This window comes from Topomyia yanbarensis, chromosome 2, assembly GCF_030247195.1.
Source record: "Topomyia yanbarensis strain Yona2022 chromosome 2, ASM3024719v1, whole genome shotgun sequence".
NCBI lineage: Eukaryota > Metazoa > Arthropoda > Insecta > Diptera > Culicidae > Topomyia > Topomyia yanbarensis.
Window position 1 is genome coordinate 215228895 of NC_080671.1, and position 17660 is coordinate 215246554.

General features: G+C 42.9%; 2 protein-coding genes across 12 annotated transcripts in view; one reads left to right on the plus strand and one right to left on the minus strand.

Annotated features, from left to right (window-relative positions):
* Positions 1 to 17660, minus strand: part of LOC131682876 (uncharacterized) — a 564793-nt gene that overhangs the window by 180526 nt on the left and 366607 nt on the right. The window lies entirely within an intron of this gene.
* LOC131682874 (uncharacterized) lies at positions 8698 to 16268 on the plus strand. 4 transcript variants are annotated; one of them, XR_009304223.1, is made up of 3 exons: positions 8698 to 9189; positions 9241 to 16147; positions 16199 to 16268. XR_009304223.1 is itself a non-coding variant. In XM_058964660.1 (3 exons), exon 3 carries the CDS (start codon positions 9347 to 9349, stop codon positions 15716 to 15718), a length of 6372 nt encoding a protein of 2123 aa, XP_058820643.1. In that variant the 5' UTR covers positions 8698 to 8991; positions 9056 to 9189; positions 9241 to 9346; the 3' UTR covers positions 15719 to 16264. The 4 variants fall into 4 exon arrangements, 2 of the variants coding, with proteins under 2 accessions (XP_058820643.1, XP_058820642.1); XR_009304222.1 differs by having other exon boundaries at positions 9241 to 15949; positions 16014 to 16264; XM_058964660.1 differs by having other exon boundaries at positions 8698 to 8991; positions 9056 to 9189; positions 9241 to 16264.

A 17660-nucleotide genomic window follows, 5' to 3' on the forward strand; every position in this document is an offset into this window, starting at 1 on the left:
ATAAAACGCACAACTTTCGAGATTATTTATTGGCATAGAAAAGAAGACAAATCTAAGTTTCCTCTCGAATGCAGCGCATGGAAGGAGCCGAACGCGCCTGAACATTGAAAATTAAACTAAATCCAAACAAATCTAAACCAATGTACATTACCACACATCTTGTCTACATCGTAAGTACGGCATTTGTACATACAATGGTAGAGTTCAACTCGAGCGATAACATGCGCATGATAGAATTAACACGCAGCAAGGAAATGACTGCGAGTTAAACCTACACAGCAGAAACTGCCACTCCGTGCGGTGTCCAGGCGGACACTGACTCCTACCGATATTTTCAGGCCAGCCATATATTTCAATCGTTTAGTTTCAGGATTGCGCACGAAGATTTGGATCATTTTTCCGAACGAACATGTTCGCTGCCGAATATGTTCGAAGGCACTCATTACCTCACTGCATCGGCAATGCGGAACGCGTTAAAAAATTTTGCGATTTCCGATTCTCTCTCTTCGTAATCGCATACGGTGTGATGCGGAACGAGTTGTGTGGGTCTGTATCTTTTTAACGAGAGCGTAAACCCCCGACGATGTATAAGGAAACAAATTCATGTACGCTCATGAGCGGGCCTTACACGTTCAATATTTTTGTCAATACCAGACAGTATTGACAAAATTATTGTACGTGTAATCGAAAAAACTTGTATTGACGATGTGGATTTCAAATGGGATTGAAATATTGTAACAATATCGTCAATACGCGTATTGACAAAAATATTGAACGTGTAAGGGCCGCTATGGCGGTGAGCGAGTTTTCCGCACCTTGGTTGTTGAGCGCTTTTTTACAAAACCATGCTGGTCCAAAGTGATGATGTGTTTTAACGCGGGGTAGATAACATGTAACAACTTACTCTCGAAGATTTTAGGGAGGCAGCTTAAGAATGAAATTCCTCTATAATTGGTGACATCATGTACGTTGCCTGTTTTGTGGATTGGAGTTATCAAAGCTTCCTTCCACTTCGTGGGGGAAAACATTTTCAGCAAGAGAGCGATTGAATAATAGAGATGCTGGTAACGCCAAAAATGAAGAGCAATTCTCAATGAACGATGGTTGTAGCCCGTCGGACCCCGGGCTCTTTGAACTGTCAATCCCCCGAAGATTAATAAGCACCTGATGTTCGGTGAATGATGTTGCAGGCAAATTCAGAGTGAACATTGGCAAACTACTCAAGTACGATTCAGACAAAGATGGTGAGTTATTACTTAGCACGTGTTGAAAGAATGGCGAGAATAGAGTTGCTGACTCCGCTGGTGACGGTGATGTCCTGTCTCGATAGTTGACGCATTCCGGGATTCCACTGGAGCACGTTTTGTTCCGCAGGTAAGACCAAAACGGCTTTCAAGCTGCATTCAATTCGGGAAGTATGTTGCATTTACGAGCTCGAATTGGCGATCTAATTCTAATGTCACGATTTAGTCAATTTTCCCATATAATACACATGGGGCTGATAAAAACGGGTCTTTACTGTATTTATTATTCACTATATCCCACATTTATAGGTAGGAGAGTTCGGGGCTAGTTGGCGGAATCCCTTTTTTTCCGTTTCTATTAGACATATAGCGCTGCCCCTCGGTATGTACTTCAAGTCATGTGAAACCCATTATCCAATGTGTTTTGATCGCAAAACATTTTGTTTTGTGGAAGTTGCGGGCGATATTGCGTTTTCGAGCATACCAAGTAAATTTCCAAAATTTTAAACACTTTGAGTTATATTTTCCGAATGATTATTTTTTTCGATAGTGCGTGAAATGAGCTTTCAGTGTCCCTATAGATAAACAGTTATTTTTTAAATAGTTTTTTATAAAATATGCGGTTGGGGTAAGTTGGTGGTGCTGCTCGCGGGGCAAGTTGGCGGTACTATTTACGGTGTAAAAATATTCATCAAAAAATTTTATTTCTGAAATTCACACCAAAATAAGAAAATCTTTTTCTTGTGTATCTCGTCAATACAGGAAACATTTACTTCGGCCAATCGCCTGAAGAATTTCGAAAATTTGCTTTTGAATATGTGAAAATAACTTAAACGTTTTGTAAGTTTGAATGTCGATTCCTTTTCATTTTTTTCAAATCACTTTTTTATATGCCCTAGTACATGTGTGCTTAACTTACCCTAATTACCCGAGCAAAGTCGAACATCAGAATTACAACAAGTAGAAATCATATTTTGATAGCAGCATCAAATTGAAATATTATTTTGCTATCAGTTTTAGATTTTTTAAACATGTCATCAAATTTTGATCTCATTTTGCTATCCTTGCTTCTTAGAAAAAATTTCTATGGTTATATTTCTTTGGTGAAACATCGAAGTGAATACATATTTTTTTATCAAAAAAATTTCAATACCTCAATGAGCTTTCAATTTACTCTCACTGATAGCAGACTTAGTTTTCTGTTTGATGTCGTAGGACAATTTTGCTGCTCTCCATTTTGATCTTTTAACCGTTAAAACGACCAAAACGACAACAACCTGAGTAATCATTTGCCGAACATCACAACATCAAGTTTAGTTTTAAATTTATTGCGTTGATTTCATCGATCATCGTCAACGTACATCGATGAATGTAACGTTAACGTTATAGGAAATTTTGCGTTGATTTCTCTTTTAATCCTCCGAAAGTCGCGAAAAAGGCTTCGGAACAAATTGTTTTTCTCCTATTTCGTTGAAAGTTGCAGCAACGCGCGATGGGTATTAGCTAGTATTCTATAAAACATGCAATACATACACTCCAAAAAGCTGTTACTACAAGCTCATAAAATAGTCAAGTAAACAAGAGTTAGAGAAATTTAAAAATTGACGAATTGAATGAAACTTTCTGTACATGAGAACTTTGTCACAAAAAGCCACTTTGCATACTTTGTTTTACCAAAAATGATCTAGATTGATTTTCACAAAATTAGTCAAATTTTTGAATAAAATATTGAAAAAAATTCTTAATCGACTCCTACACTGAGAAAATCGATTATAAAAATTTAAAGTCGATTATAAAAACCCGTCTTTGATTTGGATGAAAGTTTGTTCCCTACGTCAAAAATTCAAGTTGGGCACTTTGAAGAAAAAAAGGCATTTGAAAAAAAGTTTTCCTTGTTCAAACTAAGTTTTTGCAGTGTATTTTTATCTAAAACTAAACCAATGAAAGTCATAATCAGAACAGAATCCAATTTCCCAATTGCTAGTTGCCTGATACATGCAAAAGGCATCAGTAACGAATTTGGTATACATTCATAAACTTGAATGAAGTCTGAAAGACTGAAATACTGGTAGACTGGAAGACTTTTCATCTCAAAAATGATAAATTTTATGAAACGATTGACAAACTTTTCAAAAATTTATGTTTTGTCTGATGGAGCAGCAGTACAATACAAAAATAAGAAAAACTTCGCAAGCTTGTGTAGATTCTAGTCAAGGTATGAATTAAGCGCAGAATGCAATTTTTTGCAACATCTCATGGAAAAGGACCCTGTGGTGCTATTGGTGGCACTCTCAATCGAAAGTCAAAAAGAGCCAGTCTTGCTCGCGACTATGGAAATATCATAACTTCCCGTGAGTTATATAAATGGGCGGTGGAACAAACGGATGAAAATATCACAAAATTAAATTTCTGCTACATATCCACTGAACAGTACAACAAATGAAGTAATAATGGAATATTTGTTTAATAACATAAACTATTTTCAATGGAATTCTTGAATAATAAAAATATATATTTTTATTAATCGAGAATCCCATTGAAAAGAGTTCATGTCATTAAACAAATATTCCATTATTACTTCTTAGTATATACTTAGCTGCTAAATTAGACAATATCTTCTCACAAACTGAGTTCTATTGGATTCTGAGAAGATTATGACTTTCATTGTTTTAGTTTTCGATAAAAATACACTGCAAAAAATCAGTTTGGACAAGGAAAAGTTTTTTTTTTTTTAAATAACTTTTTTTCCTTCAAAATCACTCCTGCAACATTTTTTTGTAGGATTTGTAATTTTTAGACATTCGGAAAAAAAATTGGTAAAAAAAGTTTGACCCTTTCCAAAAAACAGTCTATATCATTTGTGGAAAAACTAAATATGCAAAGTGGCTTTTCGTGATAAAGTCTTCATGTACAGAGGTTTCATTAAAATCTGAGAGGGTGCTGCCAACTCTGTATACGATTTAGTGCGAAATTCGTCAAATGCTTCAGAAACCAACCTCAGAATTTGTATTTCAAATATAATTAAATTATATCTTTTTCTATAAAAACTGCTGAATATAAAATTAAACTTCTTATGAATAAACTATATAATATCTCTGACGAAAAAGGACGAAAACAGAAATCAACGCGAAAATTTACGATAACGCTAAAGTTGAATTCAACGCAGTGCGTTGACGATGACGATAAAATCAACGCCAAATTCAACGCCGATAATGGCGCTGAATTCATCGTTATCGGCGGTAAAGTTGAATTCAACGTTAACAACCCTGATCTTCCGGTAAAATCTTCTAAATCACCCAGTGGAGTAATATACCCAATTATCTGCTCTGTCACATGGCAGTTGATCTTTATTATTCTTCAATCATATGATTTCCTTCTGATCCTCAACTAGATTCGGTGTAGGGAATCTGTCGCCAGCTGCGCGCTACTGATCTACTGTTTCACCAGATGTTTGTTATAATACTGCTTCCACCTATCGATCATTTCAAATATATCTTCCGTGACACATTGCCTTTGCGAGAACGATTCGCCATCTCGTAGAACTTCCTTGTCTTACTATCGTCGTACAGCTTCATCGCCTCGTTATCTGAATCTACCGTTTTTTTCTGATCCTTCCTGGTCTCTATCGTTTCTCGTTCACCCTCGTACGGTGCAACATCATTCTCGCCTCTGCCGTATTCTTCTCATCATCTCAGTAGTGCTACCTGTGGTGCTTCATAAGTTGCTCCAACCATCAAGAGTAGTCACGCCGACCTATTCTTCCGTTGGTAGTGCCGTCTCCAGCTTCTGATAGTATTTCCACAGCACGATCGTAGCTGCTAGATGTTGAGTCTCGGCGTCCATGCTCATGAGTGTTGTACTAACATTTCTGTGGCTGTGAAGATCACGCATCGTTGCCCGTTTTCGTTCGTAACGGAGTGCAGACTGTCCGGTTTATTCACCGATTTGCACCTGCTGACCTATCTGGGCGTACATGTCGCCGTAAATCAGTTTAACATCCCATCGTGAGCAGCTGTCGTAGAAACGCTTCAGCTCCGCTTAAAATGGATCTTGGTCGTTCACTGGTCTCGCTTTGTGTGGGCAGTGAACGTTGATGATACGGTACTTGATCAAGCGTGGGCGAATCTTGTCCAGCACTATAAAACCCAGCTCGTTGTTCAGGTAAAATGTGGCTGCTCGATACCCGCTTTTTCACACCTTCTGTCCTGCCGAGCAAAGTTTCTGTAATGCTGCGACTCCGAAGTTTGCAGCTCGTCATGCAGAATTGGGTCGATCCCCTGAAAGCCAAGCGACTTATAGTTCCAAATTTCCAATCGCACTATTTTTTTTCGAAGCATGACTTAATTGATCCGATCCGTACGCAAAGCTGTGTTTCCGGACAGAAAACAGTCTGACAGGGTACCCGAAAATTCAAAAGTTTTTAGCTATATCAATTTTTAATCGATTTAGAACACTTTTAGACGTTTTGAATTCAGAAATTCATCCATTTTTAAAATCAGTGAAACTGAACCCAACGAATACATCTGGTTTCCGCTTATCCGGATTCCCGGAAGGATATCCCAGTACTGAGAAACAATTTGTATATACTAATAAAATTCTATAGGTATCAAAATTCTTGGCATTGTCGCAGAAAGTTCTTTCTTATCGTTACGGGATTATATAACGACTTGGCCTGTGAACGGTCACTCACGGCCTTGCAGGTACCTGCTTCGAAAAGAACGTTGCGGGGTCCATTATATTATTATACATTATATATCCCAGTATTGCAACTTACCTCCGGAAATTCGAATAACTGGAAACCGGATGCAATTTTACAGATTCTAAAGTGGTTGAGTTCCGGTATTCAAAACATCCAAATTTGTCCACATTGGATAAAAGATGCAATAGTTATGAGTATTTCGGTTTTGGGAATACCTGGGTACCCGACCGGCCTGTTACAGGGTTAAAGAAATCCAAAAACCCTTCCTCAAGCCCCTGATCACTGTATCATTTGTTTTATTCCCCCAAAAGCTATGTTTGGTATTATTCTAAGATGTCACTAAGTTGCAATTTTCGGTTTGGGAAAGAGTACTAGAATTTCACGAATTGAAATCTGCAAAGGAGTACGCTGCCGGACACAACACGGGTAAGTGCGATCTTATGAACAGAGTTGTAGCAAATATTTTAAATTAACAATACGGTCCACTCATCTGTTTCACAACAGACATTACACTAGCGCCGCAGTGACACAAAATATCACTAGTACACTACAAATTTTATGATATGCAAATGACAGATCTTCATCAGTAGTTGCCCACGGTGTAATAGTACAAGGAACGCTTATAATCCACCTAACGTATGCGGAATGAAATTTGGACAACGCTTCCAGCATTAAAACAAAAATGCAACCGGTTGCAAGGCATCATACTAAACGTCATACTCTAGGCACACTTATTTTAAACATCCAGTGTTAATTTCGACCCGCTAGGAGATACCATGTGAACGAAATGGCAACGAACGCCCAATCTGGCACCTAGCTATTATGCCAAAAAAAAGTTTTGGCGCATTGGAGGATTACGACATACTTTTTGTACCAAAGGCTGATAAACCTCCAAATGTACCAAAATTTCACCCAAATGAGGATTTCTGGAATAATTTGAAGCAGAAAGTATATGCCAATAATTTTCGACCTAGAACAAACAAATCTACAAAAAAATTGCCTTTTGAATTTTGTCCAAATTTTATTCCGCATACGTTAACAGTCAGGGATGTTATGCACCTCAGAGCAAATAAAGAGAAGAATAACAAACGTTCTTTGCACTTTTCATGCGAACCACCGCTCTTCTCTTTCACAATAAACCTCTTCACTCCGATGTGTGTTGCTCCCACACGTGTATTCTACTCTATGGCTGCGCACTACGAAGAGTAGAAATAAAGAGGCTCTTTAGTGTGTATCTTGGTCCCACGCGCACGTAAGTAGAGAAGGCAACCAAAAACATTTTTAAAACGTTCTTCTAATCAAACTTTATTTGAATTGTAGTTTGATTCGCCTTCCTACGGGCTTTCCAGTGAGGGGAGGCACAAAAAAGTGGCTCTTCAAGGTGACTCTTTAAACGAAATTGTGCAGCTCTTGGTGCACAGATCTTAAACAGGCCATACACGATACGATTGGTCGTACGACGGGTCGTACGACCGATCGTACGACCGGTCGTACGATTTGACCGTCTGAACAATTTTCGCCTCTGTCGTACAACCCGGTCGAGTCGTATGGTAGTTTGACAAGCTTAAAAACTAGTCGTACGACCAGTTGTATGTATGAGTGAAAATTTGTAGGTATATGTTTTTTCTTCCAAATTCGCCAGAGAATCTGTTTCGTTTGTCGTGCAGTTTCATTCACATAGTGATGTAATTGTGCATTTCTTTTACTATTATCATGGTAGGTTATACTCATAATTATATATAAAATTGATCCTTGATGCACCTAGATTCAATGTAAACATCCCGATGATAGTATTTTAGGTAGATTTGATATAGTGCTTTATATAATTAATATCTATTCTTCTCGACAAGTGAGACTTTAGAATTAGTTCTCTATTTTTCATCGTTACGTGTAAACGTGTAAATATAAGCGCAAAACTGTTTCCATTTGAGTGTTATTTGGACGTTTTTCAAAGACCACTAGCAACATGAAAAGGCTAATTTTCTGTACTACATGTACTTTATGAGAAATCGAAAAAAACATTTTTTAAAGAGCTGATAATTATAATTCATCAATCGTAAAACAGTTCAGAACAAATCGATGACAGAGGAAAGTCGGTAATAGCTGCGATTGAGAAGATCTGTACGTTGACTAATCATAATATTCGGCATAGAAAATCTTGTAATTTGTCAGCCAGCCTACTATTATTAGAATATATAGGCTCGATTGGCACGTTCCTCATGTTATTATTTATGTTGTTTTGCATTTCTCATAAAAGAAATGCATAAAACTCGCTCAAACTTTCAAGACTTTTTCCTTATATACAAATCGACTTAGCTCGAAGATTTGGGTCAATGTTTCGCTCTCTCTGTGTTTATTATAGTAAGGTTTAAAAAGATTCAAAAGCTTGGCCTGTAGTGTATTGGTGCTGTGTGAGGCTCTCTTTCGTACCTTACCACTACAAACACTCCTTATTCTTTGTTCGCCCTTCTTCCCCACGGAACTGCATCAAGGTATTATTTTGTGGGAGAGAGGGCGTTGTGCTTTCTTCGCACCTATTTCTTTTGCTCACGAGTTTTCCGCAGCTATCTCGGAACCTCACTTGATGCATGAAATGGCTCGTCCTTTGAGTCCATTTAGCTCTCGACTCTACTCTTGCTTTTCTTCTTCATCTATTACGTCACCATTTTGCTCTTGTATCAGTAAGCCGTTTAGCTGCTGATTTCCGATTGTCAATAAGCTGCCAGCGTTATTACGATCTTCTAGGATAGTGTTACGGTATGTCCCGCTGACCCCTTCCAACTCCACGGTCTACCACCTGTCGGTGGACAATTTTGATGTAGTGAGGACCATTTGAAATGGAAGGATAGGAAAAGGGAAAAAAGGACCGTTTGAAATGGAAGGATAGAAAAAGGAAAAAAAGGATCGTTTGAAATGGTAGGATAGAAAAACATAGACGTCACGTAGAGATGAGAGAAAGGTATAAGAAAAAAGAATAGATAGAAATTGTTGGAAGTTTAAGTAAATAGAACGTTGAATTCGTGAAGATATAAGCAAACATTTATTTCCGTAAGTAGATCCTATGGCAGCACGAATTTACATGAGTACAATTTCTGAATTAAAACCTAAACAGGTGCCGGAAGGCCAAGAAACGCACTCAACCGTTCGAATTGTGCACGATTGAGGTTAGGTGATACGTGACTTGCGTATTGCCCTGTAATCTAGCCGTAATTGTTGGGAATTAACGAGATACAATAATTGACCGATGTAAGTAAGCTTGAATATTACTCTAAGCATAATATTAATAAATTACATCAGCTTTTAGCTGATACCGTTTGGAATACATTCCTTAGGGTGTTGCTGAAAAGCCTCTTATTTAATCCACCCAACAATCTAAAAGATCGTCCAAGATAACCACGAAGCAATGCCGAATTGTACAGGAAGTGCCCCCACCGTGGAAACACACTGTAACCAGTTTAATGAACCTGACACGGATCGGATGGTAAGCTGTTGTCACTGCGATTCGTGGTGGCATTTTACCTGTGTGGGTGTGAACGACAGCATTGATGCGACAGACCGACCGTTTACATGCCCAAACTGTCAGAGACCGTCGGCACAGATTCCGGTGATTGATGCACCCGGAAGCAAGGCTAACAGCAAAGCAGGAACGAGCACTTCAACCTGTAGTGCTGGAGCAATAAGGGCTCGCCTACAGCTCGAGAGACTTGAGGCCCAGAAGGCTTTGGCGATGAAGCGTATAGAGTTGGAGCGCCGGGAGCACGAGCGGAAGATGGAGCAAGAGAAGCAGAAAAAGGAAGCAGAGTTTGAGCGGAGGCAATTGCAGCTAGAGCAGGCGGTAATGAACGAGTCATTCCGTTTGAGAGAGGTGATTGACCTAGGTGGGGAAGGCGATGAAGACAACCGGAGTGTCGCCTCAGTGCAGAGTTCCTTCAGCAAGGTACAGCAGTGGAAGGTCGCCCATTCGACGTTGGTTGTCCCGACGGAGAAGGCTCCAGCTATTGGTACGAGTAACGCGACGACAGCAACTGGAATACAAGCTAGGCAGGACGGCATGCAGCAACCAACTAGCATTAACGAGGGTATTCTAGAAGCAGCGTTGGCAGGTATTTCGTTAGGGCAGTCAGGGTTGGAGCCAACGTTAGGGGGTATTATCGGTCGAGCCGAAAGCACAACAGCGCCAATAGTTGGTAGCGGTCAGGCTAACATTTTCTCGGTTACCTCCGCGCTCGCCGGGCCTAGCAAAGGCATCGCAAATGTAATCCCCAAGCAGCATGCTTTCCAAAACTATCCCTTTCCTCTCACCCAGCCTCCTCCAGCAGGCAATTCGTTTGTCATTCCGCGAGTTGGTAATCCGAATTTTGCAATCGCCGCGCAATCGACCGCAGTGAATAGAGATAGTGCAGGCCCAATTAGAGGTCCAGTGACAGTGGAAGAATTACTGGGAGGAGAGTATTCCCAGTCGTACGCCGGCCAACCGTTACCGTCTGTGATCCCCACTGAGCAAAGGTTTTCGAGAAGGCAGACGGTGCCACCAGGAATCCAATTGGGACCGCAGGAGCAACCACGGTTTGCGGAGTTCCAGGCTGGTGCGCAGCAACCTCCGTTGCATGACGAGCAGGCGTATTGGGGACCGACACCACGACAATTGGCGGCAAGACACGTGATGAACAAGGAGTTGCCAATCTTTTCTGGTAATCCGGAGGACTGGCCGCTATTCATTAGCTCGTACGTTAACTCTACTCAGACGTGCGGGTTTTCGAACGAGGAAAATTTGGCGAGGTTGCAACGGTGTTTGAAGGGGCACGCACTTGAATCGGTGCGGAGTCGACTGTTGCTACCGGCGAGCGTCCCAAATGTTTTAGCTACGCTGGAGACACTTTATGGTAGACCGGAATTGTTGATCCATGCGTTGTTGCAGAGGATCCGAGGGGTACCTGCGCCAAAACAGGAAAGACTAGATACGCTAATCGGTTTCGGTATGGCGGTGCAGAATTTTTGTGATCATCTGGAAGCCGGGAGGCATGAAGCGCATCTCAACAATCCGATGCTACTGTTCGAGTTGGTAGAGAAGCTTCCAGCACATATGAAACTGGACTGGTCGCTATACAAGCAGCGCTGCGGGGAAGTGAACCTGCGTTCTTTCTCGCAGTATATGCAGACGCTCGTGCGAGCGGCATCCGACGTGACCGTGAACTACGATCCTAGGCCGCAACCTGTACAGCAGCAGCGAATAGTGAAGGAGAAGAACGGAAAGGACAAAAACTTCTGCGGAACTCACTCAATGGAGGATTCTTCTTTGATGGCGACGAACAAAGAAGCATCTGGCGTTACGATGCGCCCATCAAGCCCAGCGTGTTTCATTTGCAAAAACCCGGGGCATCGGGTAAAAGACTGCTCAGAGTTCGACAAGAAAACGGTCGATGAACGCTGGGAGACAATACAGAAACTCGGCTTGTGTCGGCTCTGTCTTGGAGCACACGGAAGGCGCCCCTGCAAGAATCGCAAGCAATGCGATATCGACGGGTGTCAACGGCGTCACCACCCTTTGCTGCACTCCAAACGGGACACAAATGAAGCCCAGCAGGCCAGGGAAAACGGAAAGACGCCAGGAAATGGCTGTAAGAAGTTTGGGAACGACGGAAATTCGGCGAAGAATGGGTCCAGGCAAGTATCGAATGAAGCTAAGCCAAGTAGTTCCAAAGCTGTCACCAACCATCATTCCGCTGGGAAGACTACGCTTTTTCGTATTATTCCAGTGACTTTGTATGGGAACAATCGATCTGTGTCCGTGTATGCTTTCTTGGACGACGGCTCGGAGAGAACGCTGATTGACGAAGAGTTGGTAAAGGACCTTGGGGTTGTAGGAGATCCGCAACCATTGTGCTTGCAGTGGACGGCGAACGTGAAGAGGTCAGAAGCTAATTCTCAACGGGTCGCATTGGAAATAGCAGGACGGTCAGGGGCATCCAAACATTCTTTGTCGGACGTGCGCACCGTAAGCAAGCTGGACTTACCACGACAATCCTTGCGGTACGCGGAACTCGCAGAAACCTTTCCGTACCTAAAGGGCCTACCGATCGATGATTACGATCAAGCGGTACCGCGCATCCTCATCGGAAACGACAACGCTCACGTTACATCGACACTCAAGCTACGAGATGGCCGACCGGGAGAGCCGATAGCAGCAAAATCACGTTTGGGATGGACGGTCTACGGATCCAACCAGGACAAGTCAGGGGATATCGTTCATAGTTTCCACATATGCGAGTGCCAGGAGGCCGAGCAGACCCTACATGAGCTCGTGGAGAAGTTTTTCTCAGTCGAGAGTCTGGGTATAATGGAAGTCGCCCATCCTGAGTCCGCGGAAACTCAACGAGCAAATCGGATCCTGATGGAAACTACTAAGCGGGTCGGACAGCGATTCGAAACTGGGCTTCTCTGGAAGTACGATAGCTTCGAGTTCCCGGACAGCTACCAGATGGCGGTTCGACGACTGCAGTGTTTGGAAAGGCGTATGCAGAGGGATTTACTCATCGGCGAAAGTGTGAGGAGACAGCTTTCTGAGTATCAAGCGAAAGGGTACATACACAAAGCGACCCGGAAGGAGCTCGATGATTCAGATCCACGGCGTACGTGGTACTTACCTTTAGGAGTGGTCATCAATCCCAAGAAGCCGTCCAAGGTTCGTATCTTCTGCGATGCAGCGGCCAAAGTGGATGGAGTCGCACTCAACACGATGCTGTTGAAAGGGCCGGATCTGCTAAATACGTTGCTCAATGTTCTATACGGTTTCCGGGAGAAACGGGTCGCTCTGTGCGCGGATCTGAAGGAGATGTTTCACCAGATTTGGATTCGACGAGAAGATCGACATGCGCAACGACTGCTTTGGCGAGATGATCCTACACAAGCCCCCGATGTGTATTTGATGGACGTCGCAACGTTTGGTGCAACGTGTTCACCGTGTTCGGCACAATTCGTGAAGAATTTGAACGCTAAGGAGCATTCAAGACAGTATCCAGTTGCAGCCGACGCAATTATCCGGAAGCACTACGTGGATGACTACTTGGACAGCGCTGACGACGTTGACGAAGCGGTGAAGCTGGCACATGAAGTCAAACTGGTCCGCTCTCTCGGCGGATTCCATCTGCGGAACTGGCTTTCAAATTCCACCGAGGTTCTCGCACGGGTCGGGGAGAGAGACCCAGTCACAGAAAAGTGTCTCCAGCTGGACAAGAACAGTTCAACCGAACGCGTGCTCGGGATGTACTGGAAGCCGGTCGTCGATGTCTTCACGTTTACAACGACGCTAGCGGTGGGTGCGGAGCATCCAACTAAGCGCCAGGCACTGCGAGTAGTGATGAGCCCATTCGATCCGGCAGGATTGTTGTGTTTTTTCCTCATACACGGCAAGGTACTAATCCAGGAGCTGTGGAGGGCGAAGACGACATGGGATCAACTAATTCCGGAGGAGTTACTTGGGAAGTGGATGCGGTGGACGAGTTTGTTCAAACATCTGGACCAGATTAGCATTCCGCGTTGCTACTTTCCGCAACGTTCGGTGAAAGATATCTTGTCGCTGCAACTGCATATCTACGTGGATGCTAGCGAAGAAGCTTATGCGTGTGTCGCTTACTTTCGGGCGGTATTTCCGGATGGGATTTCTGTTGCGTTAGTCGGTGGGAAATCCAAGGTGGCTCCACTGAAGGCACACTCCATCCCACGGTTGGAGTTGATGGCAGCGGTAATCGGAGTACGCTTGATGAAGACCATCCTCACTGGGCACTCGCTCGTAGTCGAGAAGACAGTGTTATGGTGTGACTCTAAGACGGTGCTGGCTTGGATAAATTCAGATCATCGAAGATATCGCCAGTTCGTAGCTTGCCGAGTAGGTGAGATTTTGTCCAAGTCGGAGGCGAAGCAATGGCGTTGGATATCATCGAGAAAGAACGTCGCCGACGATGCGACAAAGTGGGGAAAAGGGCCGTGTTTGTCCTCAGGCGGCCGTTGGTTCCGTGGTGATAACGATTTATATTTGCCAGAAGATCAATGGACCGTAGATGCAGATTCAGTCGGCGCGACGACCGACGAAGAGCTGAGGTCGTGTTTGGTGCACAAGGAGGTTATCGTACCGCCACAACTTGTGAGGTGGGAGCGATTCTCGAAACTGACGCATTTGTATCGATCGGTAGCACATGTTCATCGCTACGTACAAAATCTACGGCGAACGGTAAAACGAGAGACTCGACTGGACGGACCACTCACTCAAGAGGAATTAGCAACAGCCGAAACCACAATCTTTCGTTGGGTGCAGTGTGAGCAGTATCCGGACGAGGTGGCGACTTTGTCAGTAATGCGGGACAAGCAGCCAGGACAACAGGCGCGGCTAGAGAAAACCAGCAAAATATACAAACTGTCTCCGTACTTGGACGAAGCAGGTGTTATTCGTTCTGATGGAAGGATATCTGCTGCGACCGTCGCCGCGTTTGACACTAAGTTTCCAGTAATATTGCCGAAAGCCCATCCAGTGACTAGACTGCTGGTTGAATGGTACCACCAACGATTTCTTCACGCCAATGGCGAGACTGTCGTGAACGAAGTGAGACAGCGTTTCCACATATCGCAGCTGCGCCCGTTCGTGCGTAAGGTGGCTAAAGAGTGCGCCTTGTGTAAAGTCAAGAAGCCAAGTCTGGCGACACCCCGAATGGCTCCACTCCCGGCGGCCAGGTTGCAGGCGTACGTACGTCCATTTTCCTACGTAGGCGTCGACTATTTCGGGCCGATCGGCGTGCGGGTGAACCGAAGTATTGCAAAACGATGGGTAGCTCTGTTCACGTGTATGACCACACGAGCAATCCATCTCGAAGTCGCTCACACACTTTCAACGGAATCTTGCAAGATGGCGATCAGGCGTTTCATCGGACGCAGAGGAGCACCTGTGGAGATCCGCAGCGACAGGGGCACAAATTTCGTGGGATCGAGCAACGAACTTAAGCAGGAGATGGGCAAAATCGAGCGCCAGCTTGCCGAAACGTTCACCAACGCGAACACGAAATGGGTGTTTAACCCACCTGGATCACCTCACATGGGTGGCGCCTGGGAGCGTCTAGTGCGGTCGGTGAAAATCGCTCTTGCTGCAATGGAGTCTTCTCGAACGCCGAACGAAGAAACGCTGGCAACGTTGCTAGTGGAAGCTGAGAGTGTGGTCAATTCGAGACCGCTAACATATATTCCTCTGGAGACGGCGCAACAGGAGGCTCTAACACCGAACCACTTTCTTCTAATGAGCTCGAGCGGCGTAACGCAGACTCCGAAGACGCTTACGGATCCAAGACAAGCCTGCAGGAACGACTGGAATCTATGCCGTACAATGGTAGATCAGTTTTGGCGCCGGTGGGTGCGGGAATATCTTCCTACCATCGCACGTCGTACCAAGTGGTTTGAGGAGACAAAACCGATCGAGGTAGGAGATTCGGTGATCATCGTAGAGGAGAAGATACGCAACGGATGGATTCGAGGACGTGTAGCCAAGGTCGTGGTGGGCCGAGATGGGCGAGTTCGCGATGCCGTGGTGCAAACTCCCGACGGAATGGTGCATCGACCTGTTGCAAAGCTGGCGCGGATCGACATAGAAAAGGTGGGGCTTCAGCCGGGAACAGCAGAAGGTAAAGCTGAACCGGAGATAGCTAACCAGCCTTACGGGTCGGGGAGTGTTACGGTATGTCCCGCTGACCCCTTCCAACTCCACGGTCTACCACCTGTCGGTGGACAATTTTGATGTAGTGAGGACCATTTGAAATGGAAGGATAGGAAAAGGGAAAAAAGGACCGTTTGAAATGGAAGGATAGAAAAAGGAAAAAAAGGATCGTTTGAAATGGTAGGATAGAAAAACATAGACGTCACGTAGAGATGAGAGAAAGGTATAAGAAAAAAGAATAGATAGAAATTGTTGGAAGTTTAAGTAAATAGAACGTTGAATTCGTGAAGATATAAGCAAACATTTATTTCCGTAAGTAGATCCTATGGCAGCACGAATTTACATGAGTACAATTTCTGAATTAAAACCTAAACAGGTGCCGGAAGGCCAAGAAACGCACTCAACCGTTCGAATTGTGCACGATTGAGGTTAGGTGATACGTGACTTGCGTATTGCCCTGTAATCTAGCCGTAATTGTTGGGAATTAACGAGATACAATAATTGACCGATGTAAGTAAGCTTGAATATTACTCTAAGCATAATATTAATAAATTACATCAGCTTTTAGCTGATACCGTTTGGAATACATTCCTTAGGGTGTTGCTGAAAAGCCTCTTATTTAATCCACCCAACAGATAGTCCACAGCGGTGAACTCACCCTACCTCACTGAGTTTTTCGACGGAGGAATTTCTCCCGACACTGATACCCGCTTTCTTGAACCGTTTAACTCCCAGTTTTATCGACATCTACTCGGACTGTGTGTGTATGTGTGTATATGCAAGAGTAAATAGGTGGCAAACTCTCATTCGTGTTTCTTAGCATTGGCTGAACCGATCTTATCCAAACCAATTTCAACTAAAAAGCCTTACACCCAGACAGCACGCTATTGATTTGTTTTTGATTCTGATGTTTAGTTTCTAAGATATTGTTTGAATGAGTAAAAATGGAGTTGGCTAAGTTGAGGTCAATGGTATCTTCGGAGAATTTGTTGGATGTAATATGGACTTTCTTTTGGTATTGTGTTTTCACATATTAATCCCCCTATAAGCGAAATATTTTAAAAAAATGTCTTTGTAATTATATTGCGATGATGTCTTCTGCAAATTTATAGCTTTTCTGCCAACATCTTTACTGAAGACACCACCTGTCTTGTATGCATTAAAAGTTACAGCATGTTTTTTATTGTTCAATATAGTTTTAATACACCGTAAAAGGATGAGATCAGAACATGTATTGGAAGCTTCAATAATTGATGTTGAGCACATTTTCCATAAAAAACACACCTAACAGCGTGAAATTTTTCATATTTCTTTAAGACCTAACTTAAATGAAAACCTAGTGATTGGAGGCTATAGTTACATTTGTAGGACCATTGTCTCACAAATGTCATTTGTCTTTGTATTGGTGACAATACATAAACCACTTTGATTGTTAACCATTCTTCTCTCATTCGTTCATTTGTTTGGATAGTTTGTGTTAAAAAGTGTCCTAAATTAATAGATACAATTAAGGGGGTGGACTGCTTTAGCAGACAAAAAAAAACATGTTTTCGTGATTTTTGGATAGGAAAAGTTCTAGTTATTTGAAAATGTATGTGTTTTTTGTAATCACATTGGAAACACTAAAATAAAAATTTTCCTTGGAAATCTTCACAAAAAGGCGAAGTCAAAGACTATTTAGTTTCTGTAATACCTAATTGGCGGAAAAAGTACAGTTCGTAATTCTTGTTGAAATTAATGAAACAATAAAGATTTTATTTTCCGTGACTTTTTTCTGCGGTTTTCTAAAACAAATGTGTTTTCGGTATACATTTTTTATTTTAGCGTGCTACAGAAATGGTTAAAACGGATTTTATGGTGATATTGTTTGTAGGAATCTTCAAAAGGCTATCTGAAAAATTGTTATTTTCTCTAACCAAGATTGCAAAATTTTAATAAGGGGTTACACCAGTGTAGGGCACGAAAAAATAGCCATGTTTCAGAAATTTCACTTGACGCATTGTAACGAGGAATAGAGTACCCG

Excerpts from the sequence above, each read along its gene's own strand:
- LOC131682874 (XM_058964659.1), top strand. The coding sequence starts at position 9,347 with ATGCCGAATTGTACAGGAAGTGCCCCCACCGTGGAAACACACTGTAAC.